We start from the raw sequence: 11134 nt of genomic DNA on the forward strand, positions 1-11134 counted from the left end.
ACGCACACACACGCACACACACGCACACACACGCACACACACACACACATGTTAAGAGCCTGTAGTTGGTAAACTTGTGCCGAAATCTACTACGCAAGCGTTTATCCCTCTCGCCTCGATAGAAATGGGGGTCGCCGCGGCCTGAATCGAACCCGCGACCTTGTACTGAACCCACGAATGCTATAACTATTGAGCTAGTTCGGCGTAGCTCAATACGAGAAAGACGTTTACAGTCGCAGACAACCAATGTTTAAGAAACATCTGGAATGTGTAGCCTCAGAGAGTGGTGCTTACTGGCCGTGCTCGCTCACGTTGTCACAGCGCAGAACACAATGTCGCTGTCATCGTAATTAGCTTCAAAGAAAAGTAAAAAACGAGTATGGCAGCTTCTTTCGCAAAGGTGACCACGGGTTCCACTGTACACCGAGTGTTCCACGAAATGTGTATGCAATTCCTAGGAAAGCTGATACAGTTAAACGATTTCCTTTAGATCGCTTCTGCCATAGAGTGATACATTTAAAAATGACTCGCTCAAGTAATTAAACAAACATGTATGCAAACTACACTGACTAACATTTTAAGCAAAAGAAACCACGCCATTGATCTCAACGTAAGTGCGCCATCCGAGGGATTTGGAAGCGCTTCCAGAAATGCAAAAAAAAACAACCTAACACTGCTTATTTTCGGAAGCCTACTGAACTGCGTGGAATATAACATGGGAAAGCGAAACTATACACGTGAGGAGTGCAACGCCCTTTGTAGACACCCTTGAGTGACGTGACTTTTTGCGTCTCACCGTCGGGCGAGCACAAACCAGCCGAGAGAGCCGCTTGATAAGAAGGCTCGATTGGTGCTGTTCGCCCCACCTGTGAGGCACAATCAACACGTCACTTACTCTTTGTCCATGCGTGTGTTCTGGCCCTTCTCAGAGTATGGGTACTTCGGCATACTCACTGTCATCACCAAGCAGAAGGTAGGTGAGTACTGCAGCAATCCCGAAGATTATGATGATCGAGATGACCATGATCGCCAATGTGTTCGAAGTCGAATCCCTGCGGGAACAATCACGCGCAGTGGGAATAGGGCAACTGAGCAAAGAAGGCTACTCGGAGGCTTTGCCACTTAGGCCTGGCCTTCACTGCTAACCTTCGTCCACCAGGTTTACAGAAACGAGCATTTTGCAGCCCCTTCGCGAAGCTGTGAGTCAGCGTAAGTCCAGCGTGCTTTAAAGAAGCTTAAGGCTGCCTGTGGCGATCGTTATCAGTGATCTCTGCTGCAGATTTCTTTTTGTTCAGGAAAAAAACAAAGAAAAGAACAACTCGGATTTACCGCTGCTCTGCAATCGCTCCATTTCGCAGCGAGATCGCGTTTCACGGTCCGTACCTGCGCGCTGTCACGCTCCTCCTTTGCGGAGAAAAAAAACAGAGAAGCGAGAATTTCCACTTTTCGCTACCAGTGATCGCGGCCATGACGTTACGGGCTTGCTTCTGGCGCTTGTAGTAAGGTAAAGCGGTACTTGGGAACTGGTTTTAATAACTCTGAGAAAGTTGTTATTCAGCTGCTTTGCTGGGTGGCCCGAAGTAGAAAGCGCAAGGAAGCGCAGTTGAAGGCAGGGAAGTAAAACTGCCAAGTGTTATACTAGACTACGCTGTCCATAACATATGTCCTTGATGCGAAATTAGAGTGAAAGGAAAGCGTTTGCAAAATCTTATTTGTAAGTTTTTAATTATAAACAACATTCCACAAACAACGGCACTTGTGACCGAATACGAAAAAATTCGAGGTTCACAATTCATCATCACTTTTGTATAATTCTGACAGTGAAATATGATTAGGTCGTTTGGCAGTAAAATGATTGGTACTTTTTTTTCTGACTGTCCATTATAGATTTCACCAACCCAAATTTAAAGGGCAATTATGTTTCAAACAGTTCCTAGAGTCCAAGCAATTCTCTCAATTGCTACAAATTTCTCTCAAATCAGTTCAGGGGATGTCTAATGGGACATATTATTTTTATCTCGTTGTGAATGGGATTTGGCACCGAGACAGTGCGGCTTATCACCGGAAATGCTGTTCTCACATGATATGAAAGTTCCTTAAATATATTTTACATGAGGGGTATCTTATTGTAAGTTATCTTTTGTTTGTTTCTATAAATCTTTATCAAGCCTTTAAAGCTATAGTGGTTGGCTATATTGTACGATTTCCCGCACCGTGCAACATGCTGCCTTAAAATTTGGTGCAGTAGATGTTACGCTTTCGACAGCCTTCATTTACAGAAAAGCAAACTAACGCCAAAACATGAAACACAACCCAAATTATAAGAAGGTTTTGCGTAGTGAGGCGCCTATCTACCTAAACACGTAGGAACGCTGAAGTAGTTTTACTCGGTAGGCACTGCACCGATTTTATGCTGTAGCGTCACGATTTCTCACTTAGCCAATAGTTCTTTTTCTGAATCCCGTTGAATGTCTCAAATCTGATAAAGAAGCGTTCAAAACCCTCCAGCACAGCAATTGAGGCTACGTCCACTAAGCAGACGCCATTAGTCGAGACCTATAAAATGAATAACATCGACATTATACATAGGTCTAAAACGTACCACTAATTTGCGTGTCGGGTTTTCGCAAAAGCTTTGTCAAAATTTTCTCAGTTTCATGCAAGTTGTAGGCTAAACATATTGAATTTAAGTTCTTTAGAGGCCATTGATTTTAACAGATACAATTTACGGGACTGTGATGTATGTTTAAATGGCGAATTACAAACTTGTCAAATTCGTGCCTCCACATTATAAAACCTTGGTGCTTGGCACCTTTTTTTTTGAATATTAGAAAGCCCAAACGATTCTGCGTCGTGCAGTCTGTGATATTAGAGTTTTTATTAAATGTATTAAAGTTCATTCCAATCGTTTCAGCAGTTGTCTGAAGAGAGCATTTCGACATTCATAAGTATTTGAACTGTAATATAAGGGTAGGCCACGAGGGAGAGCTTCCTCTTAGGGTTCCCCGCGAGCTTTAATTGTAAACACAGGTCTCAGAAGAGTACTGTCACCTTCCTGTCAATTAAGTATCAACTCATCACATACTGAGCATCTACTTACTGTTCAACAGCTGGATCGAATAAGAAAAAAAGAAGAAACATGATTATGGACTGTGGAACAGAATAATTTTGGTAGGCAGTCCGACAAGGCTGTCAATGCAATGTTCCGTTCTTTCACAATCTGAACAAGAGAGCTCGGATTCAACAGAAGCAGTTCGGCACCATTTCTCACTGAAGGCGTAAAATAACGTAACACTAAAAAGAATGTAAATTCTAAATGCAGCGCAAAATACACATTAACAAAATGAAGACACGAAAGACGCTGACAAGCGCTTGTCCGCGTCTTTCGTGTCCTGTTAATATGTATGTGTATTTTTTGCGCTGTATTTAGAATTTCGAATGTTAGACCAATGAGCCCAATAGACGGTCCTTCTGAAATAAAAGCAAGCACATGCCGAAAAGCAGGGGTCAAAAAAAAGCTTGCCCGTTACAAGCCAAGGTTCAGCCATTGAAACACAAAAGCCAACGCAAATAAGTATCGCTGAAAATTATCGACATAGTCGTATTCTGCTTTCTCCACAAAGCTCTGCCAAGTTACTGAAAAGTAATTTTTGTAGCCACCATTCTTACTTACTAGAAGAAATGCAGCGCAATACCTGCTTCTAGTTTTCTTATTCAAAGGGGTGCCATCACTGTATCTTTAGTTCTTAAGCAGCAATCCCTTTGTAATTTAGTACCACCGTAATCACCCAACAATGATACATTATTGTGATGCACAATCTCCAATTTGATTTGGCAACAGACTTCCTTCTCTCAGCAGTGTCTTTTCGACAGTAAAACTTTAATATCCTGAATTCCTACTTCATAAAACGTTCGGTTTAACAAATTGCATCGGATTCCTCAACGCAGTCATACAATATAGTGCTTTGGAAACCTCGAAGTCAGCAAAATCACTTGGACATCACGCGCGATTGGACAATGTGGTCATCTGAAAAACGGAAAAATTACGGGAAAATATTGATGCGTGGGATTTTAGGTCAGGAAATACCGAAGAAGGTGGCGGTGGTGGTCGTAAACTTTATTGAAATGGGAAGGGGAAAGGGGGAAGTGGCTCAGGGATCGGGCATAAGTAAGGCCCTGGGCCTGCATGGCCTTCTCCGCCCAGTCCACCAGTTCACGCTGTATGTCGACGTCCCTGGAACTGAGCCAGGCTGTCCAGTCAGTTTCGCTGCTGACGGGGGGGATGAGAAAACGGGAGCGATGTGCATTCCCACATTATGTGTGTGAGTGTCCCCGCTTGTGAACAGAGCCTACATAGGTCGCATTCCTTGCTCCCTGTGATTTTGTTAATGTACTTTGGGTGTGGGTATGTGTTTGTCTGGAGTCGCCTAAACGCGACCGCTTGCTATTGTTATTGTTATTGTATTAGGTTTTATGGCGCATAAGCGACTTAGGCTATCATGCGCCAAACACATGGTATAACTTATTTCAAAAATTGGGTATCCTCAGCGAGGTCCTTGTCCGGACAAGGCCTCTGAGGAGCCCAACAAACCAAATGAAGACCTCAGCCTTCTTCTCAGAACTGAGAAAATGGGTGAGGTGCATCATAAGCTGCGTGAAAAAACCGGGTAGTAATATTTAAAATGAGTAGTTCTGTGATACGTTATATTTCGTTTAGGATCGCTGCGTCTTTCAAAAAACTAAAAACAGATGAAGTTTCTACTAGTGGGTTATCTCCTAAAAGCAGACTGGGATGGAAGGGAATGCGTTCATTGTAAAATACAGTAAAATGTTTATTCCTTAGCCGTTCGAGTTGTGTGCACGAGAATAAAATGTGATTCACAGTTTTATGAGTTGCTTGGCCGGTGGTGGGAGCGCAAGACGCCCCAAGCGATGCCTATGGGCTCGTGTCTCTCCTCCTCGTTCACGCCGTCCGCATCCGCGGGCGAGGCAACTCCTGAAGAAGCAACCGAATCAGAACACGGCCCGCGATGTCCACAAGGAGTGCGTAGGCTCGTAATAATTAACTCTATGTTGGAGGATCCTTAAATTATTTTTATTTTAACGAAGTTCCCAATTGAATAAAATAGCTATCCGCCCCATCAAATTCAAGATTCCATTTCATTATTATTATTATTATGAAGCCCTTTACGTTGTCCATGGAAAGTTCTGCCGTAGGCCGGGCCACATCCAGATGTATATTTAATAATGTAATCTTACTGCTTGTGCTGACGCTTGTAAAGGCGGTTCTTTGCCAGCTGTCCAAAAACATTGCCTAACTCAGGGCCTCAGCTCCAATTGCTTAGGGTCTTCTTTATGTGTCTTTTGAAGCAGTGCGTTAACTGTCGAAATGAAACTGTTCGAGTCAATTAAAAAAATTAAATTATGGGGTTTTACGTGCCAAGACCACTTTCTGATTATGAGGCACGCTGTAGCGGAGGACTCCCGAAATTTTTACCACCTGGGGTTCTTTAACGTGCACCTAAATCTAAGTACATGGGTGTTTTCGCATTTCGCCCCCGTCGAAATGCGGCCGCCGTGGCCGGGATTCGATACCGCGACCTCGTGCTCAGCAGCCCAACACCATAGCTGCTGAGCAACCACGGCGGGTGAGTCAATTTCTGTCTTCTGGTCTATTGTCCCAAGTGCTGAAGGTCCACTGCAACAACATTTTACTTAGGGTACGTGCATATTTGAGTAATATATATATCCTGTGCAAGGAATCTTGGCAAAGCTGTGTAGTGGCCGATTATCAAATAGTTTCATTATTAGCCTTCAGATAGACATCGTTTCCTGTAATAATTACAAGCAGAAACTCCAGCGCTGCAATCGTTCAGCCACCAATGGAATATTGGTTAGTACATGAATTTGTCTGATCTTCGTGCTTGTGGCTTCAAACGTTCTTGTGACTGTTTATTACGCTTTACCTGCTTTCACTGGCCTAAATTTCAAAGCAATTTATACTTTTTTTTTAAATGCAGGAGACAGTAGAACTGTCAACGCGCATAACTTTTGGTAATTGCAGCCGCTTCGCTTGTTCACGCGTCCGTGGCGTATTAGTTTGAAATATTGGGATTGTGTGCTGAAGACGTCCTGTGTTCAAATTATTCCGTAGGACAATTTTATTATTGTTTATTTAGTTAATCACAACGCAGCTGCTTCTTGAAAATGGTTAGTTTGAAAAGTTACGAAACTGCTTAAAGAATGAAGAAGGACGAAGTTTAGCCAGACCTGTTTAGCCAAACCAAACCACCCTGCTTGCAGCTCCCGTAGACACTGGCGCCACAGTTCCCTCTAGTAATTGTATAGAACTTCGTTAAAATAGGATCAAACAGGTCACACGGGTAGCCCATGGCTTCCGAGATGTTTTGCGAGCAGCGGGCGTCGCCAGATCTCGGAGTTCTTGCGGGGTCATATTAGTCGGGAGATAACGGCGGATATTTATATTTGGTTGAGTTCCGCGTTTTCCGCGGCACACTCAGTCGTATTTAAACGCTGAACGTTTCAGAGAGCCTGCGTTACGCGGTCACGATCTGAAACTATGGCCGCCCAAGTTCTGTCATAAATGTCTATATGGCCGTGAGCTGCTGGAGTTATTCTTTATTAGCGAATCGTTTTTGTTGCACTATGCACGTACGCTAATACGTCTGTCCGATGCAACAGTTCGATTGTCTGCAACGGTGATGCCTATGACTGCATTTTAAATCATTACATATCATGCACCAGGGAGCTATAGCCCCGGATAACTTCACGTGGGCTCTTTGATCAATAAAACTTTACAGCTGTGGACACTTCACAGATACTTAATTGAGGTACCTGAGGCGAAGGCACCTTAAGGTCAAGACAAAAGACATCCTAGCTGCTGCATACTTCGGCAGTATGTGTTCCCACCGTGTGTCTGTTGCAATCTTTAAGTGACTCGTTGTTCTGTGGAGCTTTTAAATGGTATACTGACGTGCAATTTTTTCACTGTTTGTTTTTAAGTGAGTGACCTTGACTCGAAACACTATTAAAAAACTGATACGCCTCAGAACGGCGTAACTGATTTAGTATAGTAACGTTCGAAATTTAATTTCAGTAGAACCAACTCGACCTTTCCCACGCGTTTAAGCTTTTGCACAGACAGTTCCACTGCGCGCACAGCTTAGTTACCAAGGCTACGAAACACGGAGTAACGTCGCGTAGGCTGATCTTTGATGTTAAAGACCTGGGTCCGTATTCACCAATGTTCGCGCTAAAGAACTATTCGTAACAGCACATGCGAGCCATTCCTGATCAGCGAAGGCCGCCAGCTAGTGGCAAAGAGAACTTACAAACGATGAGCTTCGCGAATTCGGCCCCCGGAGCTGAAGCGACAAAGCTTTTCCTTCGAGAGTTTTTTTTTTTTTGCGATTGGGCAGACTTCATCTGTAATGATATGTGCAGCGTCAGGCCTTGCTGAAATTTTTTTTTTTTGCGGAGAAATCTAATATAAGAGCTGTTGTGAATGTGGGCCCCACTTTATTTTTGCCTATTGTTTTATTCTTAGATGATGTATAACGTAACCATGATGTATTAGCGGACTGTGGCATGTTTATAATGCTTAGAAGAATCTCCGTGTGAGTAAAAGACAGCATCGGGCTGAAGCGAAATAGATCACGATGACAATAGCCGATGTCTGAAAAGACAAAATCTGTGACTTTTAAGGGTCACCTCATGCGAAACACTGTGTCGTAATAACAAGTAAGGTTTGCGGCAGAAATCATTGTGGTGGCGAGAGAGAATAACTTGCTGTGGCCTCAACAGGTCGGTCACGTTTGACTCTGCAGATCTTTGCGCCTGTGACAGGCCTCTTGCTGCAACATTTGTTCGAGGCGTGACACCAATGACCCAATTTAGAAAGATCTGTCCCATTTTATGACTACACAATACGAATGAGATATTCTGAGGGCGCAGCACAGTGCCTACTGATGCTAACTGAGATCCATAATGGAAAATCTTGCAATAGGGGCATTATCAGAAAAAAAAGTATTTGTGGACTCTAATAAAATGAAAAAAAAAATAACGACGAATACCTAATAACTACTCCAACTTTATGAACAAAAACGACCTCAAATCGTTTCCTTCCTTCTAATACACGGAAGAAAAACAAAAAGAGTATCATGGGCATGAACCAGAAATACTTACGTGGTTGCATCGGAGACATCCCGGACACCATAGGTACCTGTGAAGCGTCTACAAAAAAATAACAATAATAAAACATAAAAATAAAAGAGACGAAATACACGTTAAGGAATGGATCATTAGTCACAAGGACCTTAGTGAAATGCGAACAATAACATTTATTTCACTGTAGTTACAGTTGGTATTTATTCTTGTAGAGTGTTCTTCCTTTTAATTTTTAAATATTACATCAATGAATCGTATAATTCATTTGATTACTCAGAGCGCTTAAAAATAATTAGGACCCAGAATGGAGGCAAATTAAAACATTCAAGAGGGGGGAACTTTGGGCCAGTTGGTCCGACATGTTTAAAGAGGAAAAGAACCGCGACTTCAGACTAGAGGTGACGAAGGAGTGGACCGGACGACCAAACGAGCGGTCCTCTTTGAATTAAAACCTGCGCCACATATCGTACTAGCACTGTGCTTTTCTTGTTTTCTTTGTTTCAGGTTATATATATATATATATATATATATATATATATATATATATATATATATATAGTCACATCATACGAAGCCAACACTGATACCAAGGACAACATAGGGGAGATTACTTGTGCTTAATAAAGAAACCATAAATTAATGGAAATTAAAGTGAATGAAAAAACAACTTGCCGCAGGTGGGAACCGAACCCACAGCCTTCGCATATCGCGTGCGATGCTCTACCAATTGAGCTACCGCGGCGCTGTTTCGCCATCCGCTTTCTTGGGTATTTATGTGTCCTAGTAGAATTCTGGGAGTGTTAGCCAGCGCCACCACTCACAGATGTTGGCGGCGGACGTGGAACGTCCTTTTTGCCGCAGGCGTCACGAGAACGTGACCTTTTTGGGTGAAGGCAACTGGTGAATAACCCCACATATGCTACCTGAAGGCATCAATGCAGCCGGATTCGAGACCTTCGTTATGTAATAAACGAGAAGAAAGGGGGTTATAGCAGAAGGTCCCGATTTTTATTGGTCACATCATAAGAAGCCAACAAACACTGATACCAAGGACAGCATAGGGGAAATTACTTGTGTTCAATAAATGAAATAAAGAAACGATAAATTAATGGAAATTAAAGTGGATGAAAAAACAACTTGCCGCAGGTGGGAACCGAAATACGAAGGCTGCGGGTTCGGCTCCCATCTGCGGCAAGTTGCTTTTTCATCCACTTTAATTTCCATTAATTTATCGTTTCTTTATTTTATTTATTAAGTACAAGTAATTTCTAGCAGGCTTCTTATGATGTGACTAATAAAAATCGGGACCCTCTGCTAACCCCCTTTCTTCTCGTTTATATATATATATATATATATATATATATATATATATATATATATATATATATATATATATATATATATATATATATATATATACATATACGTAATCACTGTCACGCAAGTCACCGTTAATAGAATAACAGGAAAGTCAGCTAGGTTAGCCAGATATGGATCCAGCTCGCTGCTTCACATTTGGGTAGGCATAGTAGTCGACGTATGCTCAGTAGAAATTAAGGTGGAATTATGGAGAAAATGGGGCAAGCAACGACTAAAACTTTATCCGCTACTAGTTGCAAGGAAAGCGAGAATGCCATTGGCGCTTACGGGGGCTGACGTGCGATGGGTCACCTGAAAAAAAAAAACAAAAACAAAACAAACAGCGCATTCCGTGTCAACTGCTGTGCCAGACGACGTCTTATAGCGGAACCACATGGAGCGATTTCAGGCGCGATTAACGCGCAGATGGTGCGACGCGCGCGTCATTTTGAGGCGTGCCCAGGATGATCCGTCACGAAATCGCGCCGCCGCGTGCTGCTGCTCGGAGTGAAAGAAAAAAGAAAAAACGCGTCGTGAGGCGCGTCCGCGAATCCGAGTTCAGGTAAGTCACGTGGCATTTGGCCACGTGATGTTTTGGTTTTGGGTTTTGCCATCAGATGGCCCTGCTCTCTGCGCACTCGACGGAACCTCTCTGGCGCAATTTTCTCGGCAGACCTGGCGCGTGCGTCAAAGAAAGCACGTGCTACCTTGACTTCGTTCGCGCATCGTGTTCAGCTAAAATGCACAAAGCAACCTTCAACGAGGCCCTAATATCTCAAGTGGAAAAGCGTCGCGTCGTGTGGGACGTACGGGACTGCAATTACAAGAACAGCATCAACTTGGCAAGCTATAGCAGATGCCTTCAGCGTAGACGGTATAGCAGATGCCCTCAGCATCGCCCTTAATAGTAGTAATCGCCTCTTCTGCTCGGTAGTAGGCGGCCGACACTCTATTTTCTATGTGAAGTTGTAAATAAGCAATGTCCTCTCAGCATGCGGAAGGTACAGAGTCGCAGTTTCGCACACAATCTTGCTGCTTGAAATTTAAGTAACTTTCTCGGCTACTAGTTGCAAGGGAAGCGAGAATGCCATTGGCGCTTACGTTGGGGGTCGATGAGCTGTGGGTCACCTGAAAAAAAAAAAAAAGAACAGTGCATCCCGTGTCAACAGCCGTGCCAGGCGACATCCTATATGTATAAAAAAAATGAGTGCGCGTGTCGAAAAGTTCTATCTCTACTCACCCATAATTGCAATTGGGAAGCGGCTCGCCTTTCGAGACTCGCTTACGAACTCTGGGTCACGTGGTGGTCGGTGCCGCGGGAAATCTGTTGGCGAGCTAGTGAAGAAACAGAAAGCAGGAAAAAAAAAAACTAAGTCGGGTGCGTGCGTTTCGCATGTTTCTGCAGAAGTAGTAAGCGCGACAGAGGGTCAACCCCAGTTAATCGATGCGTCTGGTGACTATTGACGCATGCCACATCAATCACAGTGGTGTCGCCGCGACAATGACGCCGTTCTTCTGCCGGGGCACGGGGGCCGCGTTCCGATTCTGGCAAAAATGAGAAACGCTCGCGTTCTTAGACGCAGGTGGA

General features: G+C 43.5%; 1 protein-coding gene across 1 annotated transcript in view; it reads right to left on the minus strand.

Moving 5' to 3' along the window:
* LOC142588785 (uncharacterized) overlaps nucleotides 1-10866 on the minus strand; it is a 31022-nt gene extending 20156 nt beyond the window's left edge. Inside the window, exons 1-5 of the mRNA XM_075700605.1 lie at nucleotides 10787-10866; nucleotides 10648-10674; nucleotides 9835-9858; nucleotides 8206-8253; nucleotides 955-1052 (exon numbers count right to left, since the gene is read on the minus strand). Coding sequence (XP_075556720.1) covers nucleotides 955-1024 — 70 coding nt within the window. The 5' untranslated portion in view covers nucleotides 1025-1052; nucleotides 8206-8253; nucleotides 9835-9858; nucleotides 10648-10674; nucleotides 10787-10866. The remainder of the gene's footprint in view (nucleotides 1-954; nucleotides 1053-8205; nucleotides 8254-9834; nucleotides 9859-10647; nucleotides 10675-10786) is intronic.
* Between the last annotated feature and the right edge of the window lie 268 nt (nucleotides 10867-11134).

This window comes from Dermacentor variabilis, chromosome 7, assembly GCF_050947875.1.
Source record: "Dermacentor variabilis isolate Ectoservices chromosome 7, ASM5094787v1, whole genome shotgun sequence".
In the NCBI taxonomy this organism is placed as follows: domain Eukaryota; kingdom Metazoa; phylum Arthropoda; class Arachnida; order Ixodida; family Ixodidae; genus Dermacentor; species Dermacentor variabilis.